Source organism: Mustela putorius, unplaced genomic scaffold (genome assembly GCF_011764305.1).
Source record: "Mustela putorius furo isolate JIRA1106 unplaced genomic scaffold, ASM1176430v1.1 tig00003845_pilon_pilon_pilon, whole genome shotgun sequence".
NCBI classification, from domain to species: domain Eukaryota; kingdom Metazoa; phylum Chordata; class Mammalia; order Carnivora; family Mustelidae; genus Mustela; species Mustela putorius.
The window spans coordinates 92,753,932-92,770,862 of NW_025421998.1; the positions used below are offsets into that span (position 1 = coordinate 92,753,932).

The window sequence follows — 16,931 nt, forward strand, 5'->3', positions numbered from 1 at the left end:
CTAGATGTTTTCCAAGTTTCCTGCTATAATTCTGGTAAGAGCGAGTGGAAAGCATTGGTGTGTCTTCCTCTTGGTCCCTTGCCTGACCATCAAATGCCAGGGGCTTCCCCAGACTTATAGGAGCTGGGCCCCCAGAACGCTCTCCACCCCCCACTCTATTCTTCTCTGTAGCATGACTGTGGGCTAACAGCCCACCTACCCTACTCCTCTTTTCTCTATCGTTAACTGCATGGCGATAGGCAGATAATGCGCACTCAGTGATGACCAGATGGGCGGACGGACGGCCAGATGGATGGATGGATGGGGAATCAAAGAACCAAGAAGCTCTCTACTGAAAGATAAATGTTAAGGCTAAGATAAAAGAAAAAAAGGGAATGATTTTATCAAGGAAAAGTTAAGTAAGGGCATGAGGCACATTGTTGACCTTCTCTTTGAAGAGTCATAGGTATATACATGCGGAAACAGAAAAAGCAGATCCCAGGGACATAGAGGAGAGTGGGACACACAGGGACCCGGAGGGGAGGAGGCAGAGATGACAAGAGAAGCTCGGACAACAGACCCGAGCCTACTCTCCACTTAATTATGGACACCTGAGTCCGTTCTCCCTGAAATAGCTTTGAAATGTCAATCTCTCCATTCCTTGCTGAATTTATTCTTGAAATAAACATTTGTTTTCCCTTGGAACATTCGGCAACTTGTTTCCATTAACACTTTGGCAGTCTGTGCCCTCTCCTGTGTCTGGAATATCCTGTGTCATTAATATCCAAACTGTCAAGATGGCGCCGACTTTATCCTCCTGTTGGGCAGCCTTGGTCAGCAATGCTCAAAATTTACTTTAAAATCAGCATTAAATCACAAAGCCGTGTTTTATTTAAAATAAAACTGATCTTTTGGCTTCAGTTTAGGGATGACTTAGAAAGATACAGCCCTGGTGAAAATTTGGTTGCTGCACTCCTGATTCCAGAAAAAGAGGCTCCCACAGTCGTAGTCTCATGACAGCCAAGCTACTGAGGTTTATATTACAGGACTGCTGAGCATCGCTGAGAAAACAATGGATTTTTTTTTTTCTTAATTAGGAAATATTTTGCCCAGTTGACCTGCCAGAGTGTTCACCCCACACCCTAAGAGATTAATTTTTTAAAAAGGGGAACCAGTAGATTTATGGAGATTTTTAGAGTCTTATGCTAGATTCTCTACCAAAGACTACTAATGAGTAACCCTGGGGTGTGTAAAACTTTATTATGGGTCAGAAAGCAAATAGATTTAATTTTAGGAAATGAAACTGGAGTTAAATTAATTCTTCTCTGAGGGTAAAATATAAATAATGGGGATTCCCTGGGGACCCATGTTAGCACTAATTTTATTTTTAAATTTTATCATTCATCCAAAAGAGGGAGCATACCGTGCAATCTACACATCTGTAAATTCCTCTAAGCTCTTCTGATTTTATAAGATTAAGTCAGTTAGAATAAGCTTCTAAGACTCATCTAAGACTACATAAGTCAACACAAAAGTGGCAGCTAACTTGCAGTGTAACCAAGAATAAAATAATACACCCAAGAAGAATACATCAAACTAGGATAATGAACTTTAAAAACTATGAATTACTACCAAGGAGAAGGATTTAAAATCATTGAGGATTGAAAGGACCATAGTCATACAATTCCATAAAATATTGCCAACCATCTTTTTTATTTAATTAACTTATTTTAGAGAGAAAGAGAGAGAGAGAGAGAGAGAGAGAGAGAAAGCATGAGCAGGAGGAGGGGCAGAGAGAGAGGGACAAGCAGACCCTGTTGAGTGGGGAACCTGACACGGGACTTAATCCCAGGACCCTGAGATCAGGACCTGAGCTAAAGTCAGACACTTAACCAACTGAGCCACCCAGGTGCCCCTGACAACCACCTTCTGAGAGATTTGCGATGTACCTTAGCATATTAATGGGTTGGGAGAGTTTGCAGTGAAGCAGTCTGTTTAACCTTGTTTGTTCTGGGCTCAAATAGGTTCTTAGTAGATGAAAACACAGGTCATTAACGTCAAAGCCAGCTAGTGGGAGAAATGAGGCCACAGGGCACTGTGACTTTGGTGGTAAAGTCCATGGGGGACACAATTTGTGTGGTGGGGGCAGGGGTAGGATCTACCCAATATGATGGCTGGTGTCTTCTCAGTCCTCAAAGCACCGTAGAAGGGATGGGTATGTCCTCATTCACACACGTCACTAAGCTGATGGTGACCCCCCTGAGCAGATACAGGAGAGCTGGAAGCTTCACCCAGGACAGTCGGAGCCTGGCTGGGTACGTCACTCAACAGGAAAAGAGCCAATCGTATCTCTGTGCATAGGGACTCCGTTAAAGAGAAACCAGACTGACAGGGAAGGCTGGTATCTCTCACAGTCGCCAAGAATCCAGCGCTCTGCCTAATTTTTCACTTTCATCCAGATGTTTCCTGTCAGGAAGGCACAGTCAATAATGCATGAATCTTAAAGGCGGCGGCAGATGTGGTTATTATTCCCTCTAGGCCTTTCCTGCCTTGGAGAAGACATATTACTCCAGAATGACTACAATTTTAAAAAATTTAAGTTGATATAGCCAGCTTATGAGTAAATGCATAGCTGCGATCATTTCAGGGCAAAAGTCTTTGCAGGATTACAGTCTTCATCACGGTTTGGCTTGGCCTTGGCATTTTCACTGTGCGCTCTTCAGATGATCGTGCACGAGGGCTTCTAGAACAGAACCCGCTTGTTGCAGCAAGCAGCTCTCTCTCGGCTGCAAGAGCCTCCAGCGGTCTATTTTTAATATTTGCTTTTATTTCTTAATCCTTCCAAACAGTAAAAATGGAAGTCATTACAACCAAGTGCGGCTGTGCTAATAAATACTGTGGCGTCCAAAAATACATTGTCTCTGCCTGACCAGTTGCCCATTTTCCAGAATGTCTGGGTATTTATCTAGCAGCAAGAGACCATTATCCTTCGACACAGTTGTATTCCACTGACACCTAACCTCCTAATTAAAATCGGTATAATGATGGACTGTTTAAATTCTGGTTAAAATGTTCCTTTTCCATTTGCATTTAAAAGAAAACACACTCCTCATCCCGGGTACCCCATCCTGGGTTATAATTTGGCTTTCCTTTGCCAGAATCATAGTGTCACTCTGACTTACCACTGCTTAAATCTAAATGAGCATCTAAATGTGCCTCCCAGCTTGGCTGTTGCCTGGCAACACCGGCAGCCTCCTCCTCGTTGGGGTGAGTTCTAATTGGCCACAGCTCTTGACAGGAACCACGGACTTATTAGAAATGACACTTGATTATTCACCTAGATGGCTAAAGCTGATACTTATCAGCAGGAAATTCTGCATAAAAATAAGTCCTGGATGCTTTTAATATTGGGGGGGAAGGGTAGAAGGAAATAAGAAGTTTTGTTAACCAGTATTAATTTTACATTTGTTAGCCCCCAGTTTAAAGCACTTTAAGGTATTGTTATTTTTGTATTCTTTCTGAGGTCAACAATATGCTTAAATACCTTCTCCCATCCCCATTAGCTGCCCCTTATTTATTCAGAAAACCCCCCTCTGACATCCATTCCAAAACAACCTAGCCTGCAGGTCTAAGAGTGCCAAATAGAATGAAACATTAAATTCATAAAATTCAATGAAGATTTATTAGTTCCTGTCTTTAAGGGGTTTATAATGTAGAAGGGCAACAAAGTGCATAAATCCTACATTATTACTGAGTAGTGGAAAACGGTGACAGAGTTCACGTCCACTTTCAAGGAGCAGAAGTCACTTTGGGGCATGGGGATAGCGTGGGAAGTGAGTCCTGAAGATTTTACTGAGCTTTGACAGAAGCAGAAGGTGCACTGCAAGTGGACTGAGTAACGGGAACAAATGCATCTGGACAAAAAGTACAAGATGTGTTCAGGGAATAGAGGAGTTAACAAATTGGCTGGAACACAGGGTACCTATGAAGGATTAGTGAAAGAAAACTGGAAAAGTGGGTTGAGGCACAGAGAGTACTGTGCTGGGGGAGTGTTTGGTGCGAGATTCAGTGGAGGGTGAGGAGCTATTAAGTACTTGAAAGTAAGGGAGTAAGGAAAGGGGTTTCAGGCACTTAGCCTCCAGGATGTGCCATTTCCCCTAGATCCTGCGACAGACACTTCCGGGGCAGATGAGGACAGCTGCAAGTCATACCTCTGGAGTCTCCACTTTCCACAGCCGCGGGGGTCGTGGGGGGGACAGCTCCCCAGGCCCATATTTTCATCTTAGGATGGGGCCCTCTGCTCAGGCTCTTTTCTGAATCCCTCTTCATATGTAGACCAATGAGTCACCCTGCCTACACACCATCAAAGTGTGGGGGTCATCTCAGGTTAGAAGTATGAGATAATGCGGAAGGGACTCTCTCTTGCCTGCTCCCTGCTCAGGAAATGTGTCTTCTCTAGTCTTCAGGCTAACCCTGTTCTCCAAATTTCCAGGGGGCTCCAAAGGTTTAATGGTGTTTGTTGATTTGTTTGTTTTCCAAGTCCATGACATCAGAGCTGTATTCAGTGAAATTATAACCTAGAAGTCAATTGACTGAGGAACAAAGAATGGATTCTGATTTCGGAGACAAAAGCAACAAGCTAGGAGTCAGAGGATCTGAATTTCTAATTCTCATTTTTACTAAATTATTGAAACATAAAAATAACCAGATGTAGGTCTTTGTGTAATTCTGAAGTCGATGCATCAAAGAGATACAAAAAGACTTTCTTACAGATGGGATGTATCGGAGCAAGCAGAAAGGCTCATGGATCCAACCCTTCACTGTGCCAGACTAGAAAGCTGCCTTCTCTTTCCATGGTCTCTAAGTAACTGTTTCAATCTGATGCTTAGGGACCTCATTCAAATCCTAGAATGTCCATGGAAAGGGAATTCATAGGGCAGTGCAATTAGTCCTTTGTTTGGGGATAAGGACCCTAGTTCAGAGAGACTCAAATGACTTGCCCAAAGTAAGAGGTAAAATGGGCACATGTGCCAGGTTTTTCACACAAAGCCCGCTCCCGGTAAACCGCATGATATTCAGGCTCAGACAGAAAGAGCTCTTCGATCAATTAATGTTCCTTCTATGTCAAGACCTTTAAGGAACATTCCATCAATCTGTCATCGCACAGATATTTCTAGAGAACAACTGAACGTGTTACACTGAGCTCATTCCTGATAGGACAAATACTGAAAACTTCAATAACACATGACAACATATAGGAATTGCCACGAGAGGGTGACACTGAAAGTGTATTAGCTACCTATTGCTGTTTAACAAATTACCCCAAAACTTAGCAGCTTAAAACAACAAAACTTTATTAGCTCATGATGTCTGTGGGTCAGGCTGTGCCTCTGTTTCAGGGTCTCTGCTTTTAGCCTGGGCTGTGATCTCATCTGAAGGCTTGGCTGGGGGAAGATCTGCTAAGCTTACTCACATGGTTACTGGCAGTATCCAATTCTTTTTTTTTTTTATTTATTTAATTTTATTTACTTATTTGACAGACAGAAATCACAAGTAGGCAGAGAGGCAGGCAGAGAGAGAGAGGAGGAAACAGGCTCCCTGCTGAGCAAAGGGCCTGATGCAGGGCTCGATCCCAGGACCCTGGGATCACGACCTGAGCCAAAGGCAGAGGCTTTAACCCACTGAACCACCCAGGCGCTCCGGCAGGATCCAATTCTTAGTGGGCTTTGGAAAATACGATAACAGGTTTATCCTATGTCCTTCAGTCAGTGGGGATACATAGATAACAAGCATTTTTATTAGACCAATCTGGTGACTGAGTATAGAATGTATTGAAAAGTGAAAAGAGGGCGCCTGGGTGGCTCAGTGGGTTAAGCCGCTGCCTTCGGCTCAGGTCATGATCTCAGGGTCCTGGGATCGAGTCCCGCATCGGGCTCTCTGCTCGGCAGGGAGCCTGCTTCCCTCTCTCTCTCTCTCTGCCTGCCTCTCCATCTACTTGTGAGTTCTCTCTGTCAAATAAATAAATAAAATCTTTAAAAAAAAAAAAAAGAAAAGTGAAAAGAAAGAAGGCTAGGAAGCTCTTTGGAAACTGTTTTTTAGTCTGCCTATGTGTCCGGCACTATACAAGGTACTGAGACTACAAAAGATGTTTACTCTTCTTTGTTCTCAAGAAGTAGGATGACAGCCATATTCCAGATGACAGGCGGCAAAGTCTGAATTAGAGTTGTCGATGGGGAGATAAAGATGAAGGGAGAGAGACAAGGAACTAATGATAACATGGTGAGTCAAGAACAGGTGGATCCACTGGGGTCTTGTTCATAAGGACTAAGAGGAAAGAAAATGGTGCCAGGCATCCGGAGCTGACTGGGAGCATGGGGGTCCTCCCGAGGACATCTGGCATGCCTTCTCCTGCCAAGCCTTTTATATATTTCTAATCATTGTCACGACTCTTCGAAGAAGGTCTTATTACCCAATTTTGCAGATGAAGAAATAGATTTACTGAAGTTGAGAAATTCACCCAATGTCACACGACTAAAAAGTACCAAGGAGAGGAAATCTAATAACTGGCAGTGGCTTTGAATATTTGCTCTCGCCAGGGTCAGATGTACTCAACAAGGTCAGCATCTTAGCCTCAGAGAAGGAAGTCCCACTGGCAAAATGCTGGGAATCACCTAAAAGGAGAGTAGAAAGCCTATAAGCAGGAGATTTCTTAGCTCTTCTTTGTCATTACCACAGGAGTTGTCTCTTTTGACCACTCAGAAAGCTCTCTCCACCTTGTTAAATTAATTCTATTGCCCTCTGTCCCTGCTTGACTCAGAAATCCTCAGATACAGTCTGGAAAAAAAGAAAAAAACAAAGATCCATTTTTTTTTTTAACTGGGGGATTTAATAATAGTCAGTTCCAGGTAAAGAGCAGGGACTTCTTCTTGACAAATTTCTTCCCCAGGCTGAGGGTGGTACTTTACCCTGGATGGTGACTGCTAGTTTCCAAATGGCTGCCCCGCTGTAGGGTCAGCATCGTCTAGAATAAAGCCAACCCATGTGAGAGTTGAAAGAAGCAAAATGGGAACCCCTTCTCCCCAGGCGTGGCTGCTAGACTGTCATCTCCAAGAAGAAATCATTCTTTTAAAATCTAATAGCATTAGTATTTTATCTGGTAAGTATCATGTCCATGCCTTATGAAAAATATGGGGAAAAAAACAAAAATAAAAATTTCTCATTATCCTACAAAGATGAAATGTAGCAATCAGATGAGAATCCTTTATTAAGATTTGATGATAGCATTGTGTGCTCATCTGTGCGCGTGTGTTTGCACAAGCCACCTATGCCTGCTTGTCTGCAGATCTAGGGGAGTAACTGCTGGGCTTGTGGATTGTAGGAAGATGATTGCAAGCCCATCAAAGAGAGCTTTTGTTTGTATGCAACTCGTGTGGGAGTGAATATTCCATAACTACTTGTGTATAATGCAAGGAAGAAAGCCTGAAATGATGCCCACTGGCCAACATACAGATCCGCTCTACGGTCTTACAATATTTTCTCTGCATTGCTTCTTAAAACATTTTTCATATTACATGCCCCATCTCATATCACATTAACCCAAATAAAAATGTCATTAACCATTCAGTGCAACAGACAGCAGGCAGAGATGGTAGAAAATTACAATCATGCCAGTCAGCCACAAAGCATTCTGGTTACAAACACGTAGAGGAATCGAGGGTGGGTGGTGGTGGGTCCAGCCCCCCTGTGCACTGTCCAGCATACGACTGGACTGAGCACGGGTGGACCCCTCTGTATGCACATGGCATGCTTCTGAAGAGTTGAGCATAAATCCAATTTTATGTTGCATACCATTTCTGTTACATTAAGGGAACTGTAAGTTTGATATCTAAAAAGACTTCCTTTCAAACAGCATTTTTCTTTTTTTACCATGTTCTGATTCCTCTGAAATAAACCGAAGAGAAATTTAGTATATGGGATTTTATGAAAATGGAGTTCACTTGTACCACTAAGTTTATTAAAATAATGGAAGAATATAGCCAGCGAAGGCAGTCGCAGAAAAGTGGCTGAGATAGCAGAGTTCTCCAAACACGGAGGTAGTCTAAGATTTTTTGAGAGTGATGGCCCAGAGGCCACTGAAAAGGACCCATTTACATGCACTTTTGATGGATTATTAAATTGGGTGAATATTTAGAAAAGAATACAGCTGTCCTGAAGATCTCTGCCCCGGAGTTACCAGGAATAAATCAGGGTAGCCGTTCTCATCCCTGTTTTGAGCGGACTCCAGGATAGGCACATGAGGTCAATTCCATTTCTGTTTCGGCAAATCATCAGACAAACTCTTCCCCGGCCAACTTACCCATCAGCTGGTGCCTGGCTGACTATTTACTTAGGTTCACGCACAAGTGGCGGAAGAACAAGAAACACTGATGATTGACCAATTCCATAGCTCCCTAAAGTAACGACCTAAAGTAGAGTGGAGGGCCACGGGCTCTGTGTTTGCTCCTGGACACACAATGACAAACCAAATGAAGGCTTAGAAGGCACATTTACCAAATCTCAGAGGGCAAGAAGCAATAGCCAATGTTACGGAAGATGAGACCTGAACCTTGCCCACCTATACTGAGCAGCACATGCACCCTCGTGCTCTAAGGCTTTGATGCTAGATGAGCAGAACGTCCTTTTTCTTAGAATTTTCCTCTCCAGATACTTCTCCCAGAAGGCGTGGCCACAAGGGAGAATCTGAGATGTTCTGTCATCTCTCCACGGAGTGGGGCAGAAGGGGCAGTGTTCTGCTCTGAATATCTGCTCCTTGACCTGCCTGTTGGTGTTGCCCAGGCCACGGACCCCGCTCCGGGAACTCACACAGCCCTAAGCTTAGCCGACAGCTCACTCTTACTCAGCAGGAGTGTCCTTCTGCTTCTCAGGGCCATCTCCTCCAGAGAGAGCTCCCACAGCAAACAGTTGGGCCCCTGGTGTCACAGTTCTGTCCTTACACTCCAGAACACATGGGGTGGCTTTCAGACTTCCAGGAAGGAGGGATCCAACAAAGCCATGTGTCCCTCCAACACCTGGCCAACAGCCACCCAGGCTGCCACACTGTGCCAGGCTTCTCCAATCACCTGAATGTCTTAGGCGAGTTGAAAGATTGTTCTGCTCAGAACACATGGCAGGACAATTTTTTACACAATAAATGTAATGTAAATATAAAGCTTTTCTAATGAACGGAATCTGAAGTGTCAAAAAGTCAATTGCATATGGCGAGGATTCGTGGAAACAGACCTTGTAGCTTTTGCTGACCTGAACTTCATATTTGCCTGTCCCACATGTCTTCTCAAAAAGTCCACATACACCTGGGCTTGGGACTGGCATGCAGGGAAGGGACCCATTTATGATTTATGGGATCTTACCTGAAATACTGGTGTTCCACTGATGGAGCTGCCTTTTAGGAGTAACACTGATCAGAGAGAGATAAGAATGGAGAAGTGTGCGCAGACCATGTTGTGTGAGGAGTGTCTAGGAGGTAAAGAAGACCAGCACTTGCTCTCTGGGTATCTGAAGCCCTACCGTGTGGAAGAAGTCTACTAAGAGCAGGGAGAGGTTGTCAGAAGGGACAAATTTTGCCTCAGTACAACATACCTTCTAATAAGTAGATTAACATTCTATAACTTTCCCTAAAGCCTCAAGATTTTCAGGGCAAAGACTGGGTCTTAAATAATCATTCAAATTCATTTCCTCCTTCAACAAATAATTACTGTGTGCTAGGCATTGCTCTGGGTTCTGGGAACATAAAAATGAACAAAAAGACAAAGAGACAAAAAGACAAAAATCTTCTCTGCCCTCAGGAAGTTATGGTCTAGTGTCAAATCGTAAAATCTGAACCTATTTACATTTCAAAAAAAAATGTTTTCCATAAGAAATGCTCAGAACAATGTGTTACAGCATGTTGCTTTAGCTATGGTGTTACTCTAGAATGTGCACTCGTTAGAGTAACACCATATTCTACGGTGGTGACTTGGCTTTGCGAACATACAGGAGAAAATATAAGATCATGTGAGTGGCCTTCGGGCTCTGCAAGGAACCCTACCTGCTTGAGCCAGACTGCTGGGGTCAGAGTGACGACAGCCAAAAATGGTTTCCAAATGAGATCCAAATTTGGTGAAGCTGAGCAGTAACTACATGAATGTTCATGACAACATTCTCTGTGTGTGAGTGCATATGCTAGACATTTCCATAATGAAAATATTTAAATATTTAAAAAAAAAAGAAATTCAGCAATTTTCCGAGGTGGGCATGGAAGGTCCCTTGAAGTCAAGGGCTCCCTTACACATACGTATTCAAAGGTTTAAGCAGCTGAAGCAAAAATGGATAGCCATCCATCAGAAATGTGCTGAAAGTGATTTTTGTATTGGGTAAAAACTTGAAATGGACCACCTTACGTTCCTTTGGAGACTACGATTCTATATTCTAACAGAAAACCTAAAGTAAAATTGGAACCAAGCAAACATGGATTGGGGCTAATTCCAGAGAGAGTACATATGGATTGTGGTCTATTTACTCTCTAATGCTAACCAAATGTCATGAAACCGAGTACTGATTCTCATTTCTGTCTAAGCACTTAATGATCATTTTTATAATTATTTCCCAGTATTTACTCTAAATCCCTTCTTCTTTTCGCTTCCCAAAGAACAGATTGCTTAAGCCAAAATAGACGTTTACAGCTATTGTATTTTATGATATTTGTGAATTTCAGACCCTCCTCTTGATTCTTAGATGCGTGAAAGTTACCTTGAAAACAATGTCTGTTTTCCCAGGAAGCGCCTCACACGACCTCTTTATCTGCAGCTAATTTAGGTGGGCTCCCTGCATGGTGTCCTAATTACCCCTTTGTTATCTGCTATCAGATGACGCCCTTAATCAGCCAAGCCTGTGATCTGCTCCTGGCTCACTTAAAGCGCTATGCGGAATCCGGGGAGGCTTTCGACATCCAGAGGTAAGGGCGCTACATGGACACATGACAGATGAGGAATGGTGCGTTTGGATTGCTGCTTCTTGTAACTCTACATAATTGCTGGACAATTACCTTGGGACCAGCAAACTATGGAAATGCTAGAAGCTCATAAAAAGCATGGGTGGACTGAATAATAAGAAGAAATGAAACCCGCCTAAGATGTGAAGAGAATGTGAATAAAGCCCAGGGTAGGTGTGGCGTGTTGACGGAGGCCTTGAGTGGGCAGCGGAGTGTGTGTGGACACGCCCTCTGACCTCTGCAGAGGCAGGAGGGGTCAGAGCGACAGGGGGAGGGGGGAGGGGGTGCCAGGAGTGGGGGGTGAGCTGGGAAAGTCCATGCATTTTTACCGCAAGAATTGCGCACCTCAGCCTAAAGCCAGGACTTAGCGGTGGACTCCAAATTGAAATGACTGATTATCTGGCTTCCCCTCCAGTTGTCCTGGGCTAAGTCATGGCTTCCAGCCTGGGAGGAGCAGGGCGAGAGAGGCAGGTCAGCCAGAAGCTGACTCGTTCTTATTATCATTACTCATAAAGTAATAACATAAACCATCACCAGCATTCAAATTCTGCCGTGGTGTTTACAAAATCCTCTCACACTTTTTTCTCTCTGGTCATGGGCTGTGTGCGTTGGTTAAAGACCAACTATGAAAGCAAAGTAAATAACTAACTTAAAAACCCTTAACTCTTGGGGGATTAGGATCAGACGCAATCACACTCAGTAGGCAAACTGTTTTCACTATAGCGGGGACATGTGTAATCAATTGTAGGAATGTTTTCAATCAAGCTCTCAAAAGAAAAAAAGTCATCTGGAGATGTCATTTATTCTTTAACGATAAGCTGTTGGTGATAGAGCCTTGAAGAAAGGAACTCTGTGTGTGCCCCTCACTCGTGTCGAGCCACAAAAAATAAGAACTTTTCATTATAAAAGGAAATGCATACCCCATTGGCAGCCTTTTTTTTTTAGAAATAACTTCACCTGACCGCTCCTGCGAGACAGCACAAAAAGATCATTCTGGCTTAAAATGGCCCTTTGAGGGCAGGTTTCCTAGAGCCGAAGAGGTTAACTTTGCTGGAGCTATTGCCACTTTTCCTCCTGTTTGTTTCTAAAGCGCAACGTGTGTTTTCTGTAATAACATACATATGTTCATGAAGCTGGTCCCAAAGTTTGTCTTCTATTTATTTGAGTGTGAAGCACCCTTGTTTTTAGTCTGTTACTCTTAGAAAAACCGTAAAATCATTAGGAGGGAGAGGGGGACAAAAATAGTAAAACTAGACAACCAGGTTGCCAATTTGCTGATCCCAACCTGCTCTATACCAATGGACCCCTCGATCCTCGCTTTGGACAGACTCTGCACAGCTCTGGCTTCATGCCCGTGGGCTTTGGGTCAACTGTTTCCCTCCACGGGGAGGAAGGTTCGGAGCCTGCTTCTTGGACGTTGTTGCTGGCGGATTCAGGCTGCCTGGAGCCGGAGAGTCAAGGAAGTGATGTCCTCCTCCCCTTCCCAGTGTTGGTTTGCGTCAGCTGTCCAATACGTTTTCGCGTGTCCTCCTGAATTCTGCTGCCATGCTCAAGGGATCCCAGCCCTCACCTGAGCTCTGCAGGAAGCTGCTTCCCACTGTAGCAGGCAGACGATGGAGCCGGATCCCTTGGGAGGGTGTGGGGGGACAGGGCACGATGGCCAGGCCAATGGCCGAGTCCTTCCCAAACCCAAATGGCTCCCTCTCCCGCAGGTGCTACAGCTGCTACACCACAGATGTGGTTGCGAGTGTCGCCTTTGGGACCCAAGTGGACTCCCGAAGGGCCCCCGAGGACCCCTTTGTGACGCACTGCAGGCGTTTCTTTGCATACTCCATCCCCAGGCCTGTCCTGGTTTTAATCTGTAAGTACAGCTCTTGCCCAGGGGGATGGGTGTAGGACTGGGGTCCGGCAAGCTGGCCAGACCCCACAGCAGCTCTCGGGGTTCAGGTCCACCATGAGGAAGGGGCGCTGGAGGGGTCCCTGAGACTCGCCCTACAGGGTCCACCTGCAGAGACCTTAAGCTCCTGGAACCACCCAGGCTTCTGTTGTCACCGGCCGGGGCCACTCATTAGCAAGGCGGTAGTGCTGGCCTTTCTCGCCACCGCCGCCGCGAGAACCACCACGTCCCCACTTCACAGATGAAAAAACTGAAGCTTAGAAAGGCAGAGCCAAGATGGGAGTCCAGAGCCTTTCATTTTCTATGACATATTCCTCCCCTCCAGCAAAATCCTCTCCAGAAGACTTCTCCGCTGGAAGCCCAGCGCCCGGCAAACTAGAAATCATACGTGAAGGGTGACTGGCAGGTTACCTAATGCCATAGGGACTGGTCGATTTATTTTATTTTTATTTCAAGAAGTGAGTTTTTGCCCTCTGGCCAATTCCGGCATCTTCTTGCTTTTATGGAAGTGTTGAAGCGTTGCTATTGCTGTTATTGATTATTGCCCGAACTTCTAACCTGCCGGGCTGCTAAATTGTATCCATTCCTTGGTCAGTCCCTTTCCCATTTGTGAGTCCATTTCTGTGGAAGTCCCGGGCACCTCCATCAGCTCCGCGCTGAAATTGTACCAAGGGGTCGCCAAGGGGGTTCAGAGCAGCCGCCGCTCCACCCTTCACCCCAGCCACCTCCTGGGAGCTGCTTCCCCAGGTCCGCTCCACCTGTGGTGGCCCAGGGACCCGGGCACGTCCTCCGGTGGGCGGCTCCGCTGTCCTGGCGCTGCTATGCCTCGTCTGTCGGCCACTCTGAGCCCACCTCCCTGCCGCACCACAGTGGTTCAGGCTCTGGCTCCTGAAAACGGGCAGAGTATTCTGAGAGCTCCGGAGGTCCAGAACTACACCCCTGATCCAGGCTCTCATGCAGTGCCTTGCGCAGTGGGCCCCCGGTCCGTGCTGGGAAGCAGAGCTGACCCGAGCCACCCTGCAGCAGCTCAGCCCCTCAGCGGAGCCCCCCACCTACTCCATGAGGGGATGAGTGTCCCTGGCCCGCGGAGCCCTGCCAAGCTGTGGCAGCAAGGGCACAGGTGGCACAGGCCTGGCACAGGAAGGGAGGATCCCGAGGGGCCAGCATTCTTGCCATCGACGGCTGTGGCAGCTCTTGGGGACCACTCAGGTGGTCCCTCGGGGGACGGTTACCCCTGGGGAAACAAAGGCAAATGTCCGGGAAGTTAAGAAAGTAGGTCTGCTTCCCGCCTTGCTCAGATGTGAACCATGCCCCAACCTCGGCCCTTCCTTGATGGAACACGAAGACCTCGGGCCCTCCTACCTAGGACCCCGAAAACTCATTTCTAAGCGCGAGCTTGACGTCCCAGGGGCCAGATGGCAGCGCCGACTCAACTGAACAGACATGCACCGAGCGCCTGCCATGTGCGAGGGGCGGTCAGGAGTCGGGAGGTGGAAATCAGGCTCGAGCCCTGCGATAAAGCACACGGACCCCGAGGGGAGCCCTGCCTTCCAAATGGGGGCTGCGGGGGGAGGGGGTTCTGCTTCCCTGGCAACAGGCATCTGATAGCCCCGGGTTACTGCCGCCCTGTTTTCAGTGGTGCTTTTGTTTTTCTCTTTCAAGTATCATTTCCATCCATAATGGTCCCACTGGCCCGGATTTTGCCCAATAAGAACCGAGATGAACTGAATGGCTTTTTTAACAAACTCATTAGGAACGTGATTGCCTTGCGGGACCAGCAAGAAGCACCAGAGGTAAGGGACCGTAATAGGACACAGCAGCGAAATGGCACGGGGCGTAACCTGGCACCGCTCTCCCTTTCCTCTTGCCTCCCCACCCCGCACGCTGGCCTTTAGCCGCCTTCCGCTCAGGGCTTTCCAGGGCACTAGAAGGAAAGGACAAGGGGTGGGGTGGTGGGGAGCAAACATGGGCGAGAAGGGTGAGGGCAGGGGGGGAAGGACGGCGGAGAGAAGCCCGAGCAAACTGTCCACATTCTGACACGGGTGCCCCCCAAATGCACGGCCCCCCTCTCTCTCAAGCACCGGCAATAGCCGCCCCAAAGAAGTTTCTAGATAAATGCGCCAACCTGGACTTTCCATCAGCATATTCATTCTCCTGAACGTCGGCAAGATGGCGTTTTACAACGCGAAGAGCATCGGCAGTAGAGAGGGTCTGGGCAGCTGCAAGCAACCCCCACTGGCTTTCAGCATGGAGGACGTGGCTACACAGTCGGGGGCTGAGGGCTCCTGCGCATCCCCTGAGACCCAGAGACTTCTTTCCTCCCTACAGATTTGCACCAGGCCTGGTACAGTGTGGAAATCCAAGAAATATTTGTTGTTTGAACTTGGCTGAGAACAGAAATAGGACTTTCCAGTGTTGGGAAAATAATTTCACTGTTGGATACACTCATGCATGTATAATGCTCTTCTTTAAGGGCCTCGTTGCATTCGAGAAAGTTGCTTCAAAAGGAAAAAACAGGCCTGAAATGTCTTCTCCGGAACTGATTCGCATGAGCGTGGCAGAGTTGCCTCAAAGACTGGCTCAGAGGGCTTAACGAGGGACGCGGAGATCCGGTGGCTGCACCACTGGCCCAGGATGAGATGGGGAGTGGGGGCAGGGCAGCTAGTGGCAGGAGGCACCAGCAGCAGCCTCGTTCCCGTTCCGTCCCACCTGGCTTACCCCCAATACTGGGAAGCAAAGGTGTCCCAGTTCAGGAGGCAGAGAAAGGTGCACAGACGCTCACAGCCCCTTGGCGCACACACCATCATGAACGCCACTCGACGCCCTTGGACATGTGGGAACCATCAGCTCCCTGGGGCTCCCTGGCCCAGCCCTGCCCCCTAAAAGGACAGAACATTCTCATCCCAGGTTCCTGCATCTCCACAATGACGAGGAAGCCTGCGGAAGGAGGGGTGAGGGAGCCACGTTTTCAAACCTCAGCAGTGCTCTGACGGGCTTCCTGATAACAAGTTTTGTCACACGCGCTCCCCTCCCCCTCCCCCAGCCCGAAACCCACAGGCTATGGAATCAGGCTGCAGATCCTAAAACTGTTGCGCCCAACAGCTTACTGTGAGGTGAGGGGTTTATTAAAGATCCAATTACTAGCATTGCCTCAAGCTCTTCCTTTCATAAACTCAAGAGCTATTTGTTTCAAACAATGAGTTGATCTGAGAAAAACCTCCCAACCACAAATCCAGGACTGCCCGTGTCAAGACAGAGCTATATGGTTACTAAGAAAACTTGCTTTAAACCCATCTAAACTCCGTAGACATTCCATCAAGCAGATGTGTGTTTGCGCAGTGGAAAATGCAGCACAGATGTTAAAAGGTAAATATTTTTCTAAGCTCTAGCCGATGGGTGGATTAGACACCTACATCTATCAGGGTGCGTATTTTTCTTGGATAGAGCCATAAAGCAGCACTGTTTCAGTCCTAAATGGGCAGTGTTCACATAGCCTCCGTGATGCAGTGCGAATTAAAGAAACCCATCTACGCTAATGCTCTTCTCCAGCGTGCGGGCCCCAGAGAGCAGCCCTTTCCGCTGACCTCTGGAGCTGGAGGGGAAGACGGATTTCTACCATGCCCGATGGCCCTCTAGCAGCCTGTCTGGGCAGGGAGAGGAAAGGGGGCCAGCCGCAGCTCCACCACTGGAAAAAGCCACCGGAGCTCTCCCTCCCGCCACCGGGGTCCCCACCCCGCCCTCCAGCAAAGTCTCGGGTGAGCCTTGGGGACTACTGCTTGGCGCCCTGAGGAGTTTAACCCTCCCTAGCTGTCAGTCCTGCCAATTCTCATCCAGGAGCCAAGGCAGTGGAAGATTCTTAGCTCCCCGATGGGCCATCATCCCCTGCCCTGTCCCGACTCTGCCCCACGGAACCAGGGCAGGCAGCGGGGCCCCAAGAGCCACCCAGATGTCGGCCAAGCATCAGGAGGGAGTCTGGGGAGAGCCAGCCCTTGACGATGCCACCCAGAAATCAGAATGACCAGGGCCCGG

At 47.2% G+C, this 16,931-nt stretch overlaps 1 protein-coding gene across 3 annotated transcripts in view; it reads left to right on the forward strand.

The window, feature by feature from the left end:
- The window catches only part of TBXAS1 (thromboxane A synthase 1), a 168,439-nt gene that overhangs the window by 101,970 nt on the left and 49,538 nt on the right, over window positions 1-16,931 (forward strand). For all 3 annotated transcript variants that reach the window (XR_006601425.1, XM_004741650.3, XM_045063056.1), the window contains exons 7-9: window positions 10,881-10,969; window positions 12,718-12,866; window positions 14,565-14,695. Coding sequence is in view for 2 of the 3 variants with exons in the window: in XM_004741650.3 (XP_004741707.1) it covers window positions 10,881-10,969; window positions 12,718-12,866; window positions 14,565-14,695 (369 nt within the window). In the remaining variant the exon portion in view is untranslated. The remainder of the gene's footprint in view (window positions 1-10,880; window positions 10,970-12,717; window positions 12,867-14,564; window positions 14,696-16,931) is intronic.